This window comes from Poecilia reticulata, linkage group LG16, assembly GCF_000633615.1.
Source record: "Poecilia reticulata strain Guanapo linkage group LG16, Guppy_female_1.0+MT, whole genome shotgun sequence".
NCBI classification, from domain to species: domain Eukaryota; kingdom Metazoa; phylum Chordata; class Actinopteri; order Cyprinodontiformes; family Poeciliidae; genus Poecilia; species Poecilia reticulata.
In genome coordinates this window covers 23,898,415-23,922,181 of record NC_024346.1, presented here as the reverse complement: position 1 = coordinate 23,922,181, position 23,767 = coordinate 23,898,415, and the positions used below count along the sequence as shown (strand labels likewise).

Sequence of the window (23,767 nt, the reverse complement as noted above, 5' to 3'; positions counted from 1 at the left end):
CCCATGTTTTTATGCGATCATGTTTAATTTCAGACCACTATCAGACACCATAATTTACCTGGGTGTTATTTGACAACAAACCCCAGGAATAACAAGTCGTCTAAATTTGGGACTGGCACAAGAGCAAGTCATTTCAATAAACTTAATTTGAAACACATGAGGGTTTATTTCAGCTCATTTGTACAAATAACACAGTGCCAGTAAGAACTAAAGTGCAAAATAAGACTATTTATTTAGTATAAGTTTTATATTTGCAGCCATGTTTGCATACATTTTGGCCCTTCTTAGTTTGTTATATACATAAGAAAAACGTAAAAAAAAAAAAAAAAACATAAACATATCAATTGAGACTTTATTACTAATTGAATGATCTGGTGTATCTATGCTTTCCATATTTAGTCTAAAAATCAGGGGACAGATAACAATTAAAATCCAATTAGAAATATTGGAGTCTTCTCTATATAACGTAGTGATAAGCTTACTTGAACTTCAGCAATTCTCATCATATTAAATATTTTACAAAGTATTCCACAGCCTGTTTTAGAGAGCATGTTGATTCAACGTTTGTCTACGAGGCTGCGATGGTGTTATGAAAATTATCATGATAAAATTAATTGCAGTGAATTATTTTAAAGGTTGACTATGAGTAGCATTTCCTGTAATAAAAATATGAAGATGCACTTATGTTTAACAAACACTATCAAATGACCAGCACACATTTCTCAATGAATCAAGAAATGCTTTTATTTCTAAAGGCAGAAAGTCAAAGTCTGTTCACAACTTTAAGGTATGAACATCCAAACAGGGTTTGGATGTTTTGAAGATAGATTGTGTGAAGTTATATGTATTTTTCTAACCTGTAATAGGGAGATATCTCCTTGTGACCCCAGTAGTATGTGTAAAACACTTTGAGAAACATCTTCTTCCATCATTAAAACTAGAAAACCAATGTTTCATCATATCATTCACAGACATTGCACTAATCTCGTATAATTTTTCTTTTTTTTTTTAATGAAAAGGTCTAATCCGCCATTACAATAGATGATTTAAACACGGGGATTCAGCGTCTTGTTCATTAAATTTCAGCTGGCTATAGTTGTGTCGCTAGAGTGCCCTCTAGTGTTCGTGAAAATGTATTGCGCTTCACAAGATCTAGACAGGTAAATAAGTTGTACAGGCATTAATTTTAATTAAATTTAAAGAAATTTCAAAGATATGATTCCAAAAGAAAAGCAAAAAATAAAAATAAACATAAACATTAGCCATGTGGACGGATAAATGTCCACTCTTAAATGAGAGGAGTACAAAATATCACAATAAAATATGTACATCACAAAAATAAGACAAATACACAGACGAGCACGCTCAATTAGATGGAAACAGGTATTTACATAAGATTAAATATTTGATCAGAAATAATAATAAATGCATTGGTTGATTGCTGACATAGAGCTGATGTACACTGTATCTGATAGGCAATGGAAGTTTGTTTTTCTTCTTTTTCTTACAGTAAAATAACATCCCTGTCACCAGCTCTAGTTCTAAATAGACGACAAACTCGGACTGAAAAGAGGGAAAAGGCTGCCTCTTTCAATCTGAGTCTTTTGTAGATAAATTTACATTCATCTTAGCTCAGGGCATGAAAGGAAGCCTGAGCATTTGGCTGCAAACAGAAGACAAGCTCAAATATATTTTACTTGAAGAGAAGCGGCGCTAAAAGATAATCGCCGAGACAAAAAAATCAGTGTAAACACAAAAGCGAACCCAGAACCGCGACAACTCCTTCCTTCCCGGTTCCAAGACAAAAACCGTGAGATGAGAAAATTTACAATATAAAAAAAGACAGGAAAACATGTCAAACGACAAAAATCCACCCGTTTTTCTGTCAAAAGGGGTGAAAACAGAGACTCTCATCAGAGAACATTGGTAACATTTCATCACATGACAAACAAGTATGGATATACAAAAATCAGTTCTAGTCAAATACAGACAAAACAGACGATCATTATCCCGTCTGGTGAGCAAAGATGGAACGTCATCTCGCTCTCATTTCTTTTTTTGCTTCTATGTACATTTTACTCTTTGCTGCGTGTAAGTAGATGGCATCCTCAAAGTCAGATTCCCTATACGAAAGTGAACAGTGATTAAAAAAAAACACATCTAAACAAATAAACCTAAAGATGTCTCGCTTTCAACGAGCTTGAAAAAGGAGGACAAAACGACGTCATTTTTATAGCTAAAAAGATGAGGAGCAAACAAACTTCAAGTAGAAACTGAAACGTTTGTGCGTGTGTTGCCGTCTGTATTAATGTCTCATTACAGTGTTTGCTATTTACAGCCCCAGACTTCCACTGACGGAGCTGCTGCGGCACCGCCGAGGCGGATCCGTGAGACGTTTTCTTCTCAGGCTATAACCTCACACTCCTTTTTGTACCAGATCTAAACCACGACAAAAAAAGACAGAATACTACGATATATCCAAACCGCCCCTCAATGACACTTTTGGGTTATTAGTGGCCATCTCGCGTCTGACCTTTGACGCCTCCTATTAAACAGATCAATTCCCTCCCACAGAAGATCTCATCATATTTTTTTTTTTCTAGAACAACTCAGGTCGACATGACTTAAAGAAATAAACCTGACCCGGACACGTCTGTCTCTCTATATCTTCCTCAAATTAAGCGTTTCATGTTTCGAGTGGAGACCCTCGCCCGCCTTTCGCCTTACCTCCCCCCGTCTAATCTCTTTTAGCGCGTCCTTTCCTCTTTCTCCTGCCAGAGTTCTCCTGGGGCTTCTCCTCTTTGCTCCCCGTCAGTGGCGCTCCGTTGGCGGCTCGGCTCAGGCCGTTCAGGTTGCCGTTGGAGACGGCCTTGCCCGCCTTCGAAGAGGAGGTGGCGTCGCGGCGTGCGGGCTGCTGGCGGCGGTAGGTCTGGTAGTAGAAGTTGCCGAACAGGACGATGAAGGTGATGGCGTAGCAGATGAGGGAGTAGTGCATCCAGTGGGGGAAGTCGCAGTTGACGTAGAGCGACAGGGCGGTGTGGCCAATGGTGACGTGGAACTGGACCTGAGGTGTTTGTTTAAAAAAATCCATTACTCTAAAAAAATTTAAAATAAAATCCAAGCTACATGTTATTTCCCCCAAAAGGTCTTTTGTTTCTTACCATCTGAATGATGGTCAAGTACTTTTTCCACCACAGGTACTTTTGGATCTTCGGTCCGCAGGAGGCCAAGCCGTAATACAGATACATCAAGACGTGGATCAGAGCATTCATGTGTGCACCAAAGAACGCTGCAGCGGCATAAGCAAAGTAAAGTCAGGGTGTCTGTAAATACTTCTTGTACTTTTCTATTAAAGCAACAAAGAGTTTCAGTAAAACTTCAGCATTGGTCAGTAAATCTAAAGGCCCCTTTGGAGCAGTGTTCATTTAGACTGCATATTTTAATTTAAATTTGATTGATTTCATTTTTATCACAATTAGTCATTTATGATCATTTTAGTTTCAGCCTAGTTCTAGTCAACAAGTTTTTTAAGGCCTCACATCTTTGTGGAAGTATTTTTTTATATCTGATGACATATATAACAAAGGATGGAATTGAATTAAAGTTAAGCTTCGCTCTAAAGCAAATAGATTATGTTTAATATTTTGAAACATCAAGTTTAGAAGTATAAGTAAAACTATTTTCCCCCCCAATTTTCCACCCAATCTGACTGAATTTTGTCTCTCTTCAATATTTTTGTTGGGTTTTATTCATTTACCAAAACATTACTCATTTCACAGCTCTATTCAGACTTTAGTTTGACAGTTCAGTATAGTCCCCTTTTTATGATTGGATGAGTTATATTACTAACGTGGGATGTCGTTTTGCAGTAATCAAGCTTTTATTTTGGAGAGTATCTTCAAGCTTAATTTTCAAAACTCAACATAATCCCCTTTTCATGTCTGGTTTAGTTTCATGATTAATGTAATCTCCTTTTCCTGTAATATGTTCCAATATATTCCACAAAATGTTGAGGCTTTTGTTTTGAAGAGTAATCTTGAATTCATTTTGAAAAATCAACATGATTTTTTTTCTTTTTTTCAAGATTAGTTTAGTCCCATTACTAATGTGGAGTCTATTTATTGCAATCATAAACTCTACGAAAACTTTTATTTTGAAGAATGACCATAATTTTTTGAAAGGCCAACATATTGAATTTTTCAGTTTGTTGAGTTCTGTTTGCAATGTCCCGTCTTTTTCCGCAGTAATCTACTGACGCTTTAAATTTGAAGAAGCTTTTTAGTCATTATTTTAAAAGCTCGACATAATCATTACTTATGAATTGTTTAAAAAGTGTGTATTTTGCATTAACTCCAAAGACTCGTGACGCTCTGAGCAACTCACACTGTCCTCCGGCCACCCACTTGATGCCGATCCACCACAGCGTGAACATGGTGCAGTGGTGGTAGACGTGCAGGAAGGTGACCTGGTTGAACTTTTTCCTCAGAATGAAAAACACCGTGTCCAGGTACTCGATGCCTTTGGAGATGAAATACCACCAGAGAGCTCCTGCCACCTGTCTCGCACAGCGACATGTGGCAAATCAGGGAGGTGAAGGTAAAACCACTTGAACACAAACAGAGCTACAACAATAACAAATGCAGACTGTGTTCAGAGATCCCGTCTTTAATAAAACTAGAAGCCAAACGTGTGCGAGGGAACCGTGTTTCTCTTTCCCTCTCATCTTTGACATCCTGACCTCACCGTAAACATGAGAACAATGTGCTCACGGGTTCTGTGTCAAGCTTGTATCCATGTCATGGAACAACAGAGAGTGAGGTGAAACAGAACACCGACTCCTCCATCAGCTCACACGTTCTTCCGCGGTCCGGTTGAACGGACGCTAATCAGGTTTCCAACGCCAGAAAGTGAAGTGACAATGAAACGCTCACGTTGGCCATCCTAATCACTTTTGGTACATTAGAACTTTGTAGCCAAGAAATGTCAAAACATGTGCAAAAACTAATCCTTGATACCTTTTAGAAACTTTGTCAAGCTTGCAAGTAAGTTATTCAACAGTGGGAATGAACTCTGAGAGACTAAATGTACTCCATGTTCAAAACTGTTTAACTTTTTGTGGCAGCTTAAAACTTCTGTGCATGCATTTATATTCCAAGGTGGGACAATATAAGATATATATATTTTTAGAAATAAAAAAAATCTCAGGAGTGTAACGTGCATTTGTATTTGGCCTAACTGAGTCGATACATCTTGCCCGATGAACAAAATGTTATTACAGACGGAAAACTGACAGGGCACAACATCTTGACAATGAACTGAAGTAAACTCTGAGAAAACCTGGAACATATTCATGTTGTGAGGATGACCCTGTCAAAACCCTGAGCTAAACCCCAATAGGGGAAAGAGGGGAAATGTGATGCTCTGTCTGGACTCAAGATGTTTTGTGAAGAAAAATGGGCTAATTCCTCTGGATCTTTAAAGACTCTATAGACATACCACTAAAGACTTAGCAAGTCTTGCCAGTAGACACAACCTTTTTATTTGCAAAACCATTCTGAAAACCAATTATCCATTTTCTTCCATTTGACTCTCTCTATATATATTGTGTGTGTGTGTGTGTGTGTGTGTGTGGGTGTGTGTGTGTGTGTGTGTGTGTGTGTGTGTGTGTGTGTGTGTTCATCTTGTATTGACAATGCAATGCTCAAAAGGTTGAGCATTGAGTTTGTTGAGGTGAGTCAGTCTTACATGAGTTCAGACAGAGTGTCTGGGTCAAATAGCATGAGACTAAATAATGTTAACTTCTGGATAGAAAGGTGCTGAAGAGGTATTTATTTAAAACAGCAGGTTTTCATAAAAGAAAGGCAGGACACAATGTTGCCATAGATGTACAAGTGATTGCAAAGTTAAGGNTGTGTGTGTGCGTGTGTGTGTGTGTGTGCGTGTGTGTATGACAATAAATCTTAATAAAAACTCTGAGATTTGTGGTAGAAGTCTAACAACACATAGAACAGTGGCGGGAATACATTAGCAGGATACAGTATCTTGTAAGATAGTGTGCATGTGGTTGTTTTTTCTTAAAATGTTTTTCACCTTTCAAGACTCCGCAACACTCACCCTGACTTCATTCGGATCGTCTGAGTAGTCCACAGGTTGACATATGTAACTGTACTGTGCTGCCCGGGCTGCCATAAAGAGCTGAAAGAACAAAGAGAGCAAAAGGCTCATCGTCGCTGCGCAATACCAATTTTGGGAATGCTGTGACGGGGACATGCACGGATGAGAAAGGACATGGGTATGCGGCTAAATCTGTTTCAACAAAAAAACAATGTGCAGCACGTACCTCTTTAAAGATGAAGAAGTTGAGGAAGACCATGCTGAAGTTGTAAACAATGAGCGTTTTGCGGAGCTGGAAGGCCTCTCTGTTCTTCATGTACTTGGGCCCCAGCCAGAGGAAGAGCAGGTAGGAGCTGCTGATAGCCAGCGTGGGGAGCGGGTTGTCCATCAGAGGCCATTTCTCCACTCGCTTATCTGCAGGACACACATTCCCGCTTACACATGAAACATGCTAAATGCTCACATTATAGGACCTGCTGTCAGAAAGCTTACAGGATGTTTCATTTCCCCCCCCCCCTCCCCATCTTTCTTACAGTAACATAAGATTTAATTTCAGTGCCATCACCAAGTAGATTTCCTCCAAGCATTAACCAAGTCTGAAAGCTGAAGATGTAGACATTGTCCTTTAGAAGATAACAGTGACGTGTGTCACAGACTCATTTCACACGGTCACTTTTAGCAGCACAAGACGATGTTAGAGAAGTCCGCCATAAAGTTTCTAATTTATGGAATACGGTAAAATTCTGGCAACCACAAACAAAATCTCTATCTTCAGTTTCTCATGGATCCCACCCTCGGAGCCAGCAAAGTGCTGCTCAGTCTTACCTGCAATAGTCAGGGTCCATTTGTAGAACTCTATGGTGTCGTTTATTAAATGCGTGACAATCTCCATGGTAACGACCTGCAATCAAAGAGACGGGTAAGAAAAAAAAAATAGCTTAGCTCATAATCTGCTGAGTCTGAAGAGCAGTCACTGCTAATGTCGCGCTGAATCTAATCATTTTTGCTCCTTCTGATTTCCATATGCGTTGTTCTGAAATAGTAACCCGTTAATAGGTGTAATAATCAAAGCCCGTGGCAATCATTTGGTCTTTTTTTTTTTTTTTTTTTTTGTCGTCCCACGAGGCTCTGATTGGTGAGCCACAGACTTCACTGCGCACACAGGGGAGCACCGGTCCGCAGAGCGCATGTGTCAGCGCATCTCTGGCCTAAACACGACCACCAGCAGGAGGAGAGAAAGGGTTTGGGGTGGAGGGGACTTGGGGGGCGGTTGTGTCAGGGTGGTCCAGTAAAACATATCATATCCCGACAAGTCAAACTAAAAAAAATAATAAAATACACTGCGGAGCACACACGGGGATTTTTTTTTTTTTTTTTTTTGGGTGAACCAAAAAAATAAATTAAAAATCAGCCCCCTGCCTCCTCCTCCTCCTCCTCCTCCTCCTCCTCCTCCTCCTCCTCCTCCTCCTCCTCTTTGGAGCGGATCAAGCGCTACTGCAGCATCTGCCATCCACCATGCGCTCCACCGATAAACTAAGCACAGGATCCTCATCACCATCTGAATAAACGGCTGGCAATGTAATATTATATTTTTGGCTCATATATATTGACGGAGCTTTATCGTACGTCTTAGAATTGACATTCAGCGGGAAGCAGCGCGGCCTTAAAACTGCAATGCAAGGCTTACCCAGGCCTGCTTCCAATCCGATTCCTTTACATTTCGTCCCAGAGTGACCAAAAGCTTCAACTTTCGAATCAAAACAAATGATCTATATGTTTGTTTGTTTTTTTACTAATTACCTATGTATGTGAAGCACGCATTAAAACACAATAACAGTCGGCACGGATGTCGCCTTCTGCTGCCCTGCGTCTGTAGGGATGGATGCTCTTTACCTTACAGCGCGGCTGCTTTCTGAAATCCCTCTGATGTTACAGTCAGCGCAAGGTCACGCAGATGCAGCTGATAACGCTACTGTTTGCCGATCCCGCTCAGAGCAAACTGATGAATCTGCATCCAGAGTGAAATGGACGGGGCCCGCTGGTCCGACAGCGAATTCCTCCTCAAGGTACCATCCTATCCTCCAATGCGAGGCTGCTTCTACGAATTGCACCCCAGAACCCGTGGAAGGGGAGGGAAAGTCACACACCATCCTATCGTACACTTCCGGTTTATCTTTCAAAAGAATGCACAGGTGTTTGCTGGAAATGATAAAAATAGAGAGGCACCTCAAGCTGCTTGTTAAGATACAGATGCTTTTTTATGATGAAATCTGAAACTCTTTGAATCCGTTTTGCATCTTAGTGCATCCAACACTGGGTTGGTTCTTGTGTTGCGGTTTTTAGGCGACTTGTTCATATTTGAAGGACTTAGAAAAAGATCCTTGAGAAGTGTCATCAAGGAAGATGAAGTGTGAAGTACCTCAGAGTTGTGTACTTGGATCCTTTTCAGTTTTGATTGCACATTTTGAGTCTGAGCGTTGCCATCTGCACGCATAGTGTGACTTTAATGCCCAGGCCATGTTGATATTCAGTTTCATATTAACACACGAGGTGATTTAAAGTGTTTTATAGGGAGAGCAAGGGAACAGAGATGAATAACCAGATGACATATCAAAAAGACAAATTAGGCATCAAAAGAGAGCACATTATCTCTTCATTAGCTAGGGGCAATTTTTTACTTGATTGTAAGATCTTGTTGATGTCCAACAGTTTGCGCCAGAGTATACCTCTCTGATCTCCTAACACCGTAAGTCCCTGGCCAAATAAATTCCTCATCCAAGGCCATGTTGGTTGTGCTACAGTCTCATCTGAGAACCAATGAGGTTACATTTTTTGTTTTGTTTTCTTGCAGAATTTATTTGCAGCAATCTCCCAAGGGAGATAGAATTGTTAAATAATTGTTTTCCTTTTAAATGACTTTGAAATACATATTGTTTACCATCAGATTTTTCTTTCTGCACTACCAAACAGTTTTTGGGTATTTCGTTTGTTTAATTTAGTCTTTTAAGTCACTACTTGATTTAATTTCCTTCCACTTGACAAAAAGAGATAATTTTTACAACTGAAGGTTAAAAACATTGTAAATCCAAATAATTTGTATTCTATTTATTTTTGATGTGCCTGTATCTTATATTATATAATAATAATTGTGATATTTAGTTAAGGGTTTTATCACTCATGACAATGCTTTGTCAATCTAAGGTCCAGATATTAGTATTAAAAAGGTGTGTGTGTGTGTGTGTGTGTGTGTGTGTGTGTGTGTGTGTGCGTGCGTGCGTGCGTGCGTGCGTGCGTGCGTGCGTGTGTGTGTGTGTGTGTGTGTGTGTCACTAGTGACCTTTTATCTTTTTTTATTATTATTTGAAGGTCGTTAGATGAATTTCCGGTGCGGTTCGTGTTGTCCTTGGGTGACTTGACGCTGCGCGCCTCTTTTCTTCCACTTGTGCGGGGCTGAGTGAGGGAGAAGGGTGGAGGGAGAGAAGATGCTATGCGCATGCGCACAAAGGGAGGCGGATGCAGCAGCAAAGCATCAGCTGCATCACGTCAGCCGGACGGAGCAGACAGGAAGGAGCAGAGCCCCGTGGGCAGTTGTCCGTGGGTTCACCACAGTAAAAGTATCGCCAAATCATTTTACTGGGATTAATATCATTCCGAGCTGCAGCCGCATTATGTGTGGTTGATATTCGTCTTTATATGAGTTCAAATGATATTTCTGGGCTTGACATTTCAATAAAACGTTGATTGAAGAGGTCGGCGACGTTTTATTTTGGCACTGTGGAGCAGAATGCCGCATGCTACTCGGTGACTCTTGACACTTTGTTAATCGGCTCCTGCACCGGCTCTTGTCCCAGCCATTCTTTATCCCTTTATCTGTTTTCTGGCTGTGAATCAGCAGAGGATTTTTTGCGCAGTTTTTACACGGCCCAGACATGACAGGAACCACCGTGATGGGTCCTCTGGGCTCGTCTCGTTGACTGTCGTGAGCTCATCCACAGCTTTCAGGCCCGGTTCCAACATCTCGGATCTATTTCCTTATATGATGATAACGATGGTCCGATAAGGTGTAGTTTTGGAGTTTCTTTTCTTTTTTTTTTTTTTTTCTAACAGTGAGGAGAACACGTTCACTGGAATGATGAAGATTTGGAGCACCGAGCATATTTTCAGGTTGGTACTGCTGAGATTTGTTGTTTGGAGCTTTATTAAAGCTCCAAACAATCTGTGTGTTATTGTAGTTCTGCGATGGTGAAATATGTAGCTTCATAATTTTTGTTTTTTCAGTCAATAAGTCCTGTTTGACCAATGGGCAGTGGCGGTGTTTGCATTAATGATGCCCTGGGCAAGCCCCTCCTTCTGAGCCAAAGAAGGGAATCCATATTGGCAACAAAACGAAGAAGCAACCACAAAATAAACCTACTTTGATAAATACATTGCGGACCATGGAAAACCCTAGCAGAGCTGGAGTTTTCTAGATGAGGTGACCCAGCCATCCAGTTGTTACAATTCGACTCTGCATGGGCCGAAGTGTAACAGGCAATTTGTCAAACTTGCTCAAATCACTACACTCACCTAAATTGGGCCTGATTTTAACACATTAGCTTTTAGGACACAATGTTCACTTGTGTCCTAATCACCTCCCGTGGGAAAGACACGGGAGGTGATGTGTCGCTACCTCACCATTCATTTCCTGTGGAACATGTGCAATGAGGCAACAACTTGCCTTCCTCCTCCAAGCGGTGGACGAAATTTGTGTGTGTAAAATTTCGAGCTCGTGCACATAGAGGTGCACACATGGGTAAGCGATGCGATACAAGAAAGTTGAAAAATGTTCAACTTTTGACGGTGCCATCACTGATCAGCATTTGAAGTATGTTGCACGAATTATGCAAGCTCTTCCTTAGCATCCTGATTTGTTGTGGTGCATCCCGGACGAGCCCCCAAAGGTGTTATAGCAGCCACTCCCTAATTTGAAAGAAAAAACTTTGTTTGGTTTATGTTGTATATTTGATATTATAAAAAGAAGGAGAAAAAGAGTATATAGGGCAAGGGTGCCATCTTGGTAACATGAACGTTAGCCGAAGATGGACAAGAGCATCAGAGAATTTGGGATGTTAATAGATGTGCTTACATCATTTTATGTAACCCAGGTAGATTGAATCTTTTTTTTTTCTTCAACACAGAGCAAACCCTATTTTGTCCCACAACAGCACATATTTGATGTTTTCCATCTTCTTGCTTCTGACTAATTGTTCCCCGATTTGTGTGCAGTTATCCGTGGGAGACTGTGATCAAGGCTGCCATGAGGAAGTACCCCAACCCCATGAACCCCAATGTGGTTGGCGTGGACGTGCTGGATCGCAGTCTGGACTCAGAGGGACGCCTTCACAGCCACAGACTCCTCAGCACAGAGTGGGGGCTTCCATCTATTGTACGAGCGGTCAGTCAAAACCACTGAGATGTTCTGAAACATATCTACATTTAGGTCGTAAACAGGGAGTTTAGTCCTTTCACTGTTCTTGAAGCATCTTCCCCCAGACTGGCTTGAGTATTTATGTGTGTGTAGATACTGGGGACCAACCACACACAGACATACGTGAAGGAACATTCTATAGTCGACCCAGAGGTGAAAAAGATGGAGTTGTGCTCAACAAATGTGAGTCAGTTCCAACATCTTATTCAGAAATGTGCTGCCTTTGAACCTGAAAATCTGCCAGTGTGAGTGGGTGAACTGTGGCATAGTTTACACGTCTCTGTAATCATTATTTCTCCAGTATAAAAATGTACATATAAATGTCGTAGTCATAACATATTTTGAATAAATTGTACCCACCAGATTACTCTCACCAACCTGGTATCCGTAGATGAGAGGCTTGTTTACACACCACACCCAGAAAACCCAGAGGTGTAAGTGATCATCTCTCCATTTTTCACTTAATTTCTTGAAGATTGTTGTCAGAGAGTGCATGTTACACAAAGTTTAGGAGGACAACAAGATGCGACATCTCCCAAGATGTCGCAACGATCACGTCTTATCTTTCTGTATGTGTCCGTGTCGGCTCCTCAGTACTGTACTGACACAGGAAGCCATCATCACGGTGAAGGGAGTCAGTCTGAGCAGCTATCTGGAGGGCCTGATGGTCAGGAGCATGTCTGCCAACGCCCGGAAGGTAAGACTTCAGTAAAACCTTTTTATTTATAGTTTCTCTTTGAATGAAGACCTTTATTTAAATACTGCCATGCAGAAGCATTCATGCTTTGTAACGCTACAACCACAAACTTTATGTTTGTTATTGGGATTTTATGTGACAGACCAACAGAATGTATCACATATTTGTCAAATTGAAAGACAAGAGTCTGAAGACATGTTTTAGAAAACTTAAAAGTCAGATATTCATTTATTCATGCTTTGAATATTCAGTCCTGACACTGATTGATTTAAAAACTGGATTTAGATTTGTGACGGGTGGCTTTCTCCACACTTCCTAACATCAGCTCGCAAGAATGTTGTGCATGAAGTTGTTTTGTTGGAAACATTTGCTGCACAGGAAAGTCAACCATCTTGCTCTAGATGCAAAATGTTTACAAAACAGTGATTATTTTGGAAGAAGAAAAACAAAGAACCCTTTTCCAATGAGGGTGGATGGATCATGATTTGGACATAACCTGATGCATGTGGAGCATTTTTTTTTTCATGCAGATGCTTATAAAAGCCGTAACATACTCCTGGCAAACGTGACGCTATTTATGAACAAACTGAAAATGGCTCCTTCAATTTTGAAAAGATCTTAAGCATAATTTCCACAGAGAGATGTAAGATGAACATGGCTCCCAGTTTTAATATCTTTTCATCACTAGACACTCAAAGACAGTGTGTGCAGGAGAGCTAAACAGTCCTGCTGAGACGGACGTCTGTTGCTCGATGAAAATGTCCAAACGAGAACGGAAAGATTGAACTATAACCAAAAGTGAGAACATTTAGAAGTGGTGATACTTGCCAAGCATTTGCTTGCCTTACTCACTTCATTACATGAAACAATAAAGATGTGTTATTCTCATAAGACATTTGCATATAAAGTCATGTTTTGGTTACTTTGCTTTTTGCGGCAACACTTTAGCTGCCAGAGAAGTGAACATTAACATTCATAGCATTTCTTACAATATTTTGTATGTTTGTGCTTATTGTCTTTTGTCCATCCTTAGGGCTGGGACGCTATTGAGTGGGTCATCCAGAACTCTGAAGGGGACGATGTACCACTCTGTGACATTTACTAACACTGGTAACTCTGCTTTCCTTTAGAGATTTTCTACTAGATGCCCAGGAGAAAGCATAAAACATGTTCTGTTATTCGCATTGTAGGACTCCAGAACCACTGACGACTGCTTTCCTCAGCCGCTCCTCGTACCTGAAATGGGGACGGGGGGCAGATTCTGAGCATCTTCCGGTCCTCTGCAGATGGTTTTTTCATGTGAAGAAAACTAAACCTTTGCCAAAGCAAAAACGGTTCTTGAAACTTTCTGGGACTGCGTTGCCAGGTTTGGCGGTTGTGACTCATTTCTGGCTCCTCATTTATAATCTAATAATGGTTAAACCACATGGCAACAAAACAGAGACTTGTGTTTACTAAGCAAACCTAGCAGACTTTACAATCTTGAATGTCACTATTGTACTTATGAAGTGACACTTTAAGAAAAACACTCCAAATGGAAGACGGACTCAACAAGGAGGTACACACCAATGTTTCTTTGTTTTTTTTAAACAAGGTACAGCGTATTATTATGCAACTGTCTCAAAGGCTTTACTTGGACTAGTTTGATACTATATGAAAACTCCTACAGTGTGAAACGGGTTAAAATATGGAGATGTTACTGGTGCTTATTTTGTGTTACACTGGACAAAAATGTTATATTACGGATTGGGCATGACTTATACATTAGTTTCAGTCCTGGATCGCCAGTATTTTTCATGTGTAAGATCAGCTTTATCTGCGTCAGTCTTCATATTCTTCATTTGTTTTACATGCAAAATAAATATGATTAGATGAGACAAAGATGATGCATTCGTACCTGAAAACACTGCAAGCAGGGTGGTGGTACAATCATGCTGTGGGACTGATTTGCACCCCCTGACCCACCCTGGTATTTTTGGATCTGATGTCTCCAAAGACGTGATCTTTGAATTTTTCAACTGTGTCTTGACACAGCAGTCAAATGTCCGAATTGGAAACCGTTGAATGTTCTGGTAAAGGTGGTTTTAAAATTTCTAGAATAACTTAGCATTAAGCCTCAACACAATTAAAAATGTATAGAATGCATTTAAAAGCTAAGTCTCAGGAAATCCACCAGTTTGAGTGGTCAAATATTCATCCTGAGTAATAAATTTAACGCTTATCGATCTAATCAAGTTGAAAGGCATACTATTTTAAGATCACCTTTGTAGAGTCATACCAATACAATACTTAGATTACGCACCATCCCAGGAAATATGCTAAAAAAAAAAACAAGCTTTCATTTTGTGTTGCATTAAAAGAACATTTGTATACTTTTTTGTTTTGTAGCGCAACTTTTGCCTGGCTGCAATGAAAGAGATGCTAAAATAATTAAAGCAGAAGTGAAAACAATGAGTGATCGAAACTGCTCTGTCGTTTCGAAAAGATGAGTTCAAATGGGACTGAAATATAAAACGGTTGTTCACCCAGTATGAATACTCACCCAAAGCCAAACTGATGGTTATAAAATAGTGAAAAAGTGTAAGCCAGTGGCCACACCAGGCAGGCCAGCGAGAACATAGACATGTTGTGAAATGAGACTGAAACTGAGCTGCTTGCTTGCAAGGAAAAGTCTACATGTGGCTGAAAACTAGCAACACACGTCACCCTAAACGCACCACCACCATCGCTGTGCTTAAGCAAACATACGGCTTCAATGTAGATTAGATTAGGGGCAGCCAAGTAATTCATGCAGCAGGAGGACCAACCAAATATTGTGTGCGTAGGAATGAACATACCTTTCAGAAGCCTGACTTTTTTTACTTAAAGTATCTTTTATTGTTCTAATGTAATATTCAAGTTTTTTGGGTTTTGTTGTTTGTAGTGAACTGCAGGTGTTAAAATGCTCCAAAGTCCAATTGAGAATTTGCAGGAAAAGGTTGAAAACAATATTTATTGATGCCGTCCCTCTGTTATTCGACAGAGAACAGGAAGTGAAATTTATGGTTCCGACATCAGGTGTGATGAGCTCAAGTGTGTTAAAAATTCAAAAACGCCTGTATTTGGGTGTTTGTTTTGATTAGAGAAACACGAGTCGCTGATTCCTCCCCGGACGTTATTAGATGCATCGACACAGGTGATACAGGGTTAAACAGTGACCAAGACTGACTGGATGTTATAGCTACTTGAGAGATACAGGAGAGACTGTATGTATGTGTGTGTCTGTGCTCCATTCCAGAGTTATCTGCTGGCTCCACAGAGATTAACACATCTCTGCAGCATAAAAAGGCTGACCCAGTCATCCCATCTTGACCCGCAGAGGGTCGCAGATAAATATTTATACGCCTCCACAGGTGTATGAGCATCATCTTCTGAATGACAGGGTTTTTTTTTTTTACCTCAACAAGAGCAATAAAAACTTGCAAGCCACAAAGTTTAAAATGCTCTGTGATAGAAATAGTATAAAAAAAATCTAATAACAGCAAAACATTTCTTTGTGTGCGTCAAAACTTCTGTCAAATATTTGCATCACATCAGTTTTGATAATGGCCCTCATATCTGAACCCAAAAGGTAGTGCTTAAAAAAAAACGAAACGTTTAATATTTTTGCATTGTTTAAAATATATATATATATATATATATATATATATATATGTATGGACAACCACAATACTGAACAGCAACGCCCATCAATTCAGTGCTACAGTTCCCCCTTTGGCCGATAGATGGCACACTTTTGCCGTTACAAGCTACTTCTAAAGCCAGTTCAACGCCAGGAGGTCCCATGTTTTCAACCACAACATGAAGTGTTTGGCTATTAAACTTTGTATAACACTGATGAATTCATGTTTTTAAGTAACCTCACAGTCCTACAAAACAGGACAGACAGCACTGATCAGTTTATTAAACATAAAAACAGACCGCATTGCATAGCATGTACATAGTTCCTCAAAGTCTGAGCAGTGACAAAGGCCCTTTAAACACTCAAAAAGTCCACTTCTTTAAACCTAAAATGTGAAAGTTGAACCAGTCGCCAAAAGTCTCAAGAAATAAATATGTAAACAACACAATCAGCTGGGTGTTTGAACACATACAGGAGTCTTAACAAAAAAAAAAAAATAGTTAAACAACTTTGGTTTCAGAGTGTTGCACCTTAGTCCTCCGTAAAATTAAACACAGAAAAAAAATAAAACAATAGTCAGGGTTTAGAAAAGATGCAAACAAGATGGAGATTTTGCCGGTATTGCTTCAAGTTTTGTAAAGGCACACCACAGTTACTCTGGCTTTGATTACGTTTGGTAATACTGCACTCAGCTGCTGCTATGACTGCCAAAGCAGAATAAAAGAAAACATATCAAATCCATATAAAAGTGAAAAAAGCATAAAAACAAAACATCTCGTTTCTCTTCCCTGTATGCATTTTCCCCTCCCAATTAAAGCAGACCACAGCTCCACATAAAATATATTGCACCTTCCCCAGAGTGGAGGTCTTTTAACATCACTACTTTAATCCATTTTCGATTAAAAAAAAAATCGAACAAATCTGAACAAAAATAGAACTTAAATCCCATAAACAAGGGAATAGACCATATTAAAACTGAAAACTTCAGCCAAATATTCCCTTTCCCCCCCCCTCCTCACCACATTCCTTTCATTCTCCATCACATTCAATCACTTTCAAATGCTTCTTTTGATCTCATCCAAATATTCAAACCAAATAAAATTGCATAGTCGTCCCACAGCCTGCGTCCTCTCCAGGTCCATGTCGCAAGTAAATGTACATCCAGGACATGATTGGTTTATGAAACAAAAGAAAAACGTCTATGTACAAGAACAGTATGTACAGTCCAGTCCATACTTCTGGAGTTTTCTGAAGAAGTAGGGGAGTGTGTGTATGTGTGTGTGTTGCAGAGATCAGAAATTAAACAGATTGATAAAGTCCTGAGGGGAGAGGGACGTGGTGCAGCTTTCGGGGTTGTTGGCCGTGCAGGGATGGTTCGTATCCTAAGAACAAAAGCGGAGACAGACGTTAGACGGCGAGTCGAAACGCTTCCTTTGCGCCGAATCGGAGCGGAAGACGGAGATGTACCTTCCAGAAGAGGATGTGGCAATGTGTGCAGAGGTGCAGCGTGTCGCTGTACTGCTCTCTGTGAGGATAGCAGCGGCTTAGCTTGAAGTACATTTTCTTCCACTCCAGGTGACCCTTCTCCGACACCATCAGACGCTTGCGGATCTAAAAAAGGGGAATGCAGACTGCTTAAGGAAACCGTGACCTGTCAGAGAAAGAGTCGCAGCTACAAAAACCCAGGAGGAAGTTGGTAGCGGTCTTAAGATATTTTTGCCAATCTGAATACAAGCTGAATGTAGAGAACCTTTATTAAATGCTGTAGTATAAAAATAAGTCTCAAGTTGCCATTTAACTGTGAACTGGCTGATTAACGACTTTATCGGACTGTTTATTTCCATGTCAGAACCCGTCCTCCATTCCAATGTCCTCCTCCCCTCGTCGTCTTCATACCTGTCTGTCTGTGAAGTGGTACTGGCAGAGTTTCTTCCACAGCAGGCGGTCCTCCGTCAAGGCCCCCAGCTCCGGACACACCTGTCCCAGGCTGACCAGGTCCCTGCCGTCCGTCAGCCGCTGCATGATGTTCAGCTGCAGACTGGCAGGCAGGTCGGTCAGCGACATGCCCGTGGCCGCAGGCTGCAGGAGGGTGAGATGCCGTTAGAAACAGAGTCGTGACAGTGACCCTGTCACGATGTGTGAGGCAGACAGATGCTCACTCTGTTGATCTGGATGTTGTCCAGCTGCTGCTGCCACTGCAGGATGTTGTCCATGCGGTGGACCCAGATGTTGATGTTCCCCACCAGCACCGACTTGCCCATGTCCTGGACGAGGCTGCACAGCGACACGTACAGCGTCTGCAGCAGCTCTTTGATGGGACGGACGTTCTGCTGGTCATCGAGAACTGAAACGGATCATTAATCTTGATGTTAAAAAAAAAAATTAAATTCAAATCTTTAGGATGTTGAATGGAAATTTCAACAGCAAAGTTTCAAACTGTAGCTAAAAAAAACAACAACAGAGTTTTAGCTACAGATCGCAGCCACTCATTTCACAGTTGCATGTATGTGATTTGGCCAGAAGGTTTTGTGACGCTTCCCAAACAACCGAAGTCTGTTTAGCTGAAGGAACATTTAGTTTACACTGCAGCTTGCAGAGGGGTCTGCTGACTGTCAGGGTTCTACACAGCAAAGTTAGAGAGCCAAGTCCAAGCTGTCTTGGCTCATTTTCTCACCTACAATAATAAATACTAAAAAACTTCTTCACACCCCACATTTTGTCACACTTTAACCACAAACTTTAATGTATTTTGATAGTCAAGTTCCCACCCAGGTTGATGCTTCTTGTAATCCCATTTCACTACAATTACAGCTGATGCTTGTAGTTGTAATGCGTTAAAGATAGCAAATCTTTCAAGGGGGGACACTTCCGCAAATTCTTTTGAAGCAACCTTGCTTCACTTATTGCCTTTAAGAAATACAGAGTCACTTTGAAGCAAAAGTAGTAAAGATAAATTCTAAGAGTTACAGATGCAAAGAAACAGAAAAGGGCAAAAACAGGAAGTAGATTCTCAAGTTTACTTGTGCAAATATTATTACTTTTGTTTTTTCCTGAGAGACCCAAGTGATCAGCGCAGATGTACACAAACCACACACACACACACACACACACACACACACGCACCGGAGGCATGAGGGCTCACCTTTCTGAACAACCCTCTCCAGAATATTCATGTAGTTTTTCTGCGCCACTCCGCTGAGCGAGGGGAGCTGCGACTTGGCGATAAGCTCCAGGAGCTGGAACAGAAAAAGAAAAAAAAAAAGAAACATAAATTTCTCCCCGTCAGCCTCCGAGACGCTCTGTTCCACCGCCTCCTTACTTTGTGTTTAGTAGGCTGCTGGATTCTTAGAAAAACAAATTCCATGCTTGAACATTTGTAACAAAACTGGGAGCTGTCCACCTGGTTATTGCTTTCAACTGAAGGTCCATTAGCCTCAGCTCTGATTTGTTTTGATCAGAGTCGCCTTGCGGAGGTGAAGCTTCTGGAAGAGTGTTGGGCAACAGCCTAGACTGGAGTCAACAACGTTGGCTGATGAAAACATAAGCTTGAAGTTATTTGACCCCTGATAATCCAGCCTTGTGAACTAGCTGACTCACTTCTCAGAGTGTGTGTGCACGCGTGTGTGTGCGTAGTTGTTGCCACTGGCTCACAGACAAACAGTGGGCTAAAAGGGTGGCTCAACTGGCATCTGACAGGCGCTGTGACGTCATGGAGAAACTCAAATCAGAGCCATGTTCAGATCTGACCCAAAACATCTGAAGCATAAACGGAAAAGTTACCCACTTTTTGTCCCATAACGTCGATGTCAGATTTAGTTTTATGGGTTCCCAATGGAGCAAAAAGTGTTTTTATAACAAATGTAGATTTGGCGGACTCAAACTTTCCACATGCCATTCTTCTTCATTCCCAATGCTTAATCCCCTTCTTTTCGTTGCTCAGAAAGAATTCAGTCGAGCAGAACGGTGTGCGCTTCCGCATCCACCTCTGTGCACGCCGTTTCTATGGAGATGAGCTAGACCCGTAATGTAGATTGCAAAAACCTCAAGAACGTTTGGTTTTAACCAAATAGTTTAGAAGTAATCTTAAACTTAATTTCTCTATCATCATATTTCAAATTCATACAAAACTTTTCTCCTATAGGAGTGGGGCCATTAGACGACAAGAAATACGTGACCAATGACCAAATTTAATTAACATTTTATATATATACAATTATTATTTAGTTGTCACACATCTAGGAAATAAAGTTAAAAAGTATTTAAGAACTATTATAGTCCATATTAAAAGAGCCAAATCTAGCTTTTAAAAGGTTTAGGTTGATTCGTTTAGTTTGTCCAACCCAGGAAAAGAGAATCTCATCTGTGCTGAACAAGAAGACGATCTGTGTAACTGAGAACGAATTAAACGAACCCTAAAATGTCGTCAGACGGCGAGGAGCGACGACCCGGCTCCGACACCGGCTGGATGCTAGAGTTACACTCTTATTGTTCTCTGGGCCCAACACTCTGCTATCTAGTACCCGTTCAAAACTGGACAGCTCCAGAACTCCTTGGGGCCGAGAAGAAGAACCCTGCCGATTTGAAACAATGACATACAAACTCAGAACCGTCATGTTGATGCCTTTATCTCAGCTAAATCTTGAAATTCTGTGAGTTTGAGATTAAACTTACTTAAGCAGTAATGAGGCAATCAACTTATGATTAAATGTTGATTAATGGTTAATTAAATCAAAATGACTTCCAGTCAATTAAGAACGTCAGCTCACATCATCTTTCAGTGTTGCAGTTTGGCCGCCATCCAGAAGAGGGCAGCACTAGTACTCTTGAGCAGAGCCAGCTGATATAGAAACAAAGATGGCGGTGCCATAACAGAACTGGGAAGAGAAACGGTCCGGTATGAGACACAAAATGTACTTATGCGGTTCTGTTTTGACACATAAACAGTTGAGAAGCTCCTTAAGTTATCACCTTAATACAAGAAATGATTATGTTAGAATATATTTGTTTGCGTTTTTTTTGTTTTTTTTAATTCTCCATATTATGAAAATGTAGCATTTTGCTATGGATCCTCTTGACACAAGCGCAAACTCGGGTTTTTAAGAAAATGGCCTCTTTTGCATTAATCGTCAGTCAGTCGATTCAGTCTCCTTTAAATCAACTCGTTAATCGATGACTTGCGTCCCCAGTAAGCAGACAAACTACACCAGTGACCAAAGGGAATGAGACAGAAAACGGAAGGGAAAGAGAAGCCGGCGGGCCTCATCGGATAGATTCAAGTGTGTGTACGTGTTTAGGGGTCTGAATCACCTGACAAGCATCAGGTCTGATTTCATAAACTCCTGACGGGGGTTCACACCTCACCGCACAACACAGCTGTCACAAACGTCCTCAAACCCCCCCTCCCCGCTGCACAGCACAGGGTCACACTTCATGTTCACATAAAGGGTAAAGGCAGGGGGAGGTAGTGTGTAATAGCATCAAGAGGGGGGAAAAAAGCAGTGGAAATAAAACAAAATTTTCTGCACTAATGTAACAATGATGAGCCGTTTGGCATTCCAAGTGTAAACCTTGACGGTTTGTGTGGGATAAAAATGAGTTTGAGAAAAACAGACCTAGATTTTTAATAAAACCCTTGTTTGAAGTTGATGTAGGGGACGACAGGGAGTTTTCAGTAATCATAAATAACGCAAACTTTCCTCAGTATCATCATCACAGTCTGCAGAGCCTTGATAAGAGCCACCCTCTTTAACTTTAACCCCCCACCAACCTCCTAGTTCCCCTACTCAGCCTCTGACAGAAAAAAAAAAAAAAACACCTCCCCTGGCAAACACAAAGAGACAGAAGCGACTAAAAAGCAAAGAAAAGAGGAGGACTCACTCTGACAACGTAATTAAATCTCCTCGTGTCCTTGATGGCGCTGGAGAAATCCAAGCGGTTGAAGGCCTCTCCGAGCGTACAATATCCGTGGCGCTGGGAGAATTTAATTATCAGAGTATTAGGCTGCAATCCCGTGCAAGAGCGCCGAGTTGTTTACATTAGCAACTGTGATTGCGAAAGTTGATGGAAAGCTAATTGAGGCGGTCTTACCTCCTTGGTGCTTCCTTTGTGAACGTAAATCCACTTTTCCCTGTGGAAATCTGGAAAGACGGAGAGAAACCAGGAAGAAAGTGATTTTACGTTAGTGGCCTCGCAGTCACTGAGCTGCTCATAAGCTCTGGGATAAATGCGCGAGCACGCGACGCAAATAAGATACAATTTCAGAGCTGGTTTAGTTGTTGACGGAATGGTAATGAAATGCTCCAAATTTAGAGATGCAGCAAGCGCGCTTTACACAGCCGATACAGGTTTCTGGTTGCTGATTTTATTTCTAAAAGGACTAGAACGCATAAAATAATGTACTGCTGCTTCTGGGGATAATTAAAATGAGATAACATTGGCATCAAAGTAAATATCTTTAACTTTTGAGGCTGAGATTTATGCCCTTTGTGCTTGGAAGTCCGAAAGTCCAGGTTCCAAGTCAGAAAAGGGGGGTAAAAAAGAAAATGCTCTGTTGGCTGGAAAAACTGAAAATCTATAAAAGGTTAGCATCCTGTATAGTTGCAGAAAACAAAAAAAAAAAAAACTGATTGAAGCTGCAGGTATGAAGTCGTCGCATTAAACCGGTAGTGCTAAATTCATCTCAAATCCCACCAGAGTGTCCCTGCTAATCCTAGACCTAAGCTCCGGCTTCAAGGCAAATCGAATGAACTAATCTATAATTATCTACTTTATCATTGTGAAAAAAAAAATGCAGCATTTGATCTGGTGACATTGTTAGACACAGTACATTTTGAACGTTCCGATTTCTGGCTGAACAACTTGTACACCACTGTATCAAAATTAAATAAGGGGGGCAGGGGGGGGGGACAAAGTCCTGACACATTCTGCTTCTGATCTGGACCGCTTTTCTCGTGCCTTATTACACAACTCATTTATTCTGCGCGTGTTTGGGTCTCTCTTCGCGGGGACTCACAGGGGGCCTTGCTGTTGTTGTTCATCAGATCCTTTTTCCTCTTCTTGGCAGACATCTCATAGCTGAGAGAGAGCAGCAGGTTCTCCTTGTTAAAACACTCCGGCTCGTTGTCTTTGCAGAAGCTGGGGAGGGGAACAAAGTTCATATGTGAGCCACACAAAAGTTAAGAGAATGATGCAGAAGTTAATTCTGACTGGATGTAAAGATGGCCCATGATCAAATGTGGATTTTTTTTTATTTTTAGTTTTTTTGGTGTGTGTTTTAGAAAGCAAATGCTGATTTTTTGGAAAGTGGCCAGGTTCAGCAGACGTTTGTTAATCCCTTGACTTGTCAGGTTATTATTAGCTCGGTGATTAGCCTGAAAAGGAACTTGCCAACCAGAAAAAAAACACAAAAAAAAACACTGATGGAAACTTACACGAAGGCCCCTCACTCTGCCTTTTGTTTGCAATGCAGTTTGGACTCGTTTCAAAACATCTCCCACATCTTCCTCCCCCCGTCATATTTCTAACACTAAGCAACAAACTAACTCCATCAGACTGCTACATTTTTCTCAGGCCAGGCCGTTCAAACAACCAACCTCTCCACAGAGACGTTGTTGTTTTTGTCGTCTGCTGTCCTCTTTTTCCATCCATCGTTGGTTTTCACCCAGTTCTGACCCGGTGACCTCCAGTCCTGTCCGAGAAAAGGCATGTCGACTCGGTTACTAACAGCCGAACGTCGAAGAGAAAGCCGTAGAAAAGCACGCAGGCCTCTGCTTTGCAAAACTGCGCGTTCCTTCTTAATGTTAAGTGCGTTTGTGTGCTTGTGTTGACTC

The 23,767-nt window shown here is 41.0% G+C and overlaps 3 protein-coding genes across 3 annotated transcripts; 1 reads left to right on the top strand and 2 right to left on the bottom strand.

The window, feature by feature from the left end:
• Positions 1 to 923: 923 nt before the first annotated feature.
• Positions 924 to 8,243, bottom strand: elovl4a (ELOVL fatty acid elongase 4a). Its single transcript, XM_008432101.2, has 7 exons — positions 8,008 to 8,243; positions 6,940 to 7,015; positions 6,341 to 6,528; positions 6,115 to 6,195; positions 4,384 to 4,555; positions 3,162 to 3,289; positions 924 to 3,064 (listed from the first exon to the last, which is right to left on the bottom strand). The coding sequence occupies exons 2-7, from the start codon at positions 7,004 to 7,006 to the stop codon at positions 2,738 to 2,740; spliced, it is 963 nt and encodes a 320-aa protein (XP_008430323.1). The 5' UTR covers positions 7,007 to 7,015; positions 8,008 to 8,243; the 3' UTR covers positions 924 to 2,737.
• Positions 7,012 to 14,611, top strand: prelid3a (PRELI domain containing 3A). The gene is made up of 8 exons (XM_008432100.2): positions 7,012 to 7,033; positions 10,221 to 10,277; positions 11,379 to 11,547; positions 11,674 to 11,763; positions 11,944 to 12,014; positions 12,175 to 12,277; positions 13,311 to 13,387; positions 13,468 to 14,611. The coding sequence occupies exons 2-7, from the start codon at positions 10,243 to 10,245 to the stop codon at positions 13,380 to 13,382; spliced, it is 540 nt and encodes a 179-aa protein (XP_008430322.2). The 5' UTR covers positions 7,012 to 7,033; positions 10,221 to 10,242; the 3' UTR covers positions 13,383 to 13,387; positions 13,468 to 14,611.
• A 1,584-nt stretch (positions 14,612 to 16,195) lies between these two features.
• fbxo32 (F-box protein 32) lies at positions 16,196 to 23,767 on the bottom strand. Its single transcript, XM_008432102.2, has 9 exons — positions 23,531 to 23,767; positions 22,951 to 23,072; positions 22,026 to 22,075; positions 21,816 to 21,908; positions 19,081 to 19,174; positions 18,098 to 18,282; positions 17,835 to 18,017; positions 17,406 to 17,549; positions 16,196 to 17,320 (listed from the first exon to the last, which is right to left on the bottom strand). The coding sequence occupies exons 1-9, from the start codon at positions 23,641 to 23,643 to the stop codon at positions 17,231 to 17,233; spliced, it is 1,074 nt and encodes a 357-aa protein (XP_008430324.1). The 5' UTR covers positions 23,644 to 23,767; the 3' UTR covers positions 16,196 to 17,230.

Coding starts and splice junctions, on each gene's coding strand:
- elovl4a (XM_008432101.2), bottom strand. CDS start 7,006: ATGGAGATTGTCACGCATTTAATAAACGACACCATAGAGTTCTACAAA. Junction 6,529..6,939: donor ATGGACCCTGACTATTGCAG/GTAAGACTGAGC, acceptor TGTGTCCTGCAG/ATAAGCGAGTGGAGAAATGG. Junction 3,290..4,383: donor GTGGGTGGCCGGAGGACAGT/GTGAGTTGCTCA, acceptor ATGCCGCTGCAG/CGTTCTTTGGTGCACACATG.
- prelid3a (XM_008432100.2), top strand. CDS start 10,243: ATGATGAAGATTTGGAGCACCGAGCATATTTTCAG. Junction 11,548..11,673: donor TTCCATCTATTGTACGAGCG/GTCAGTCAAAAC, acceptor ATGTGTGTGTAG/ATACTGGGGACCAACCACAC. Junction 12,015..12,174: donor CACCCAGAAAACCCAGAGGT/GTAAGTGATCAT, acceptor TCGGCTCCTCAG/TACTGTACTGACACAGGAAG.
- fbxo32 (XM_008432102.2), bottom strand. CDS start 23,643: ATGCCTTTTCTCGGACAGGACTGGAGGTCACCGGGTCAGAACTGGGTG. Junction 22,076..22,950: donor CAACAACAGCAAGGCCCCCT/GTGAGTCCCCGC, acceptor CCGTCTTTCCAG/ATTTCCACAGGGAAAAGTGG. Junction 18,283..19,080: donor GGAGAGGGTTGTTCAGAAAG/GTGAGCCCTCAT, acceptor GATCCGTTTCAG/TTCTCGATGACCAGCAGAAC.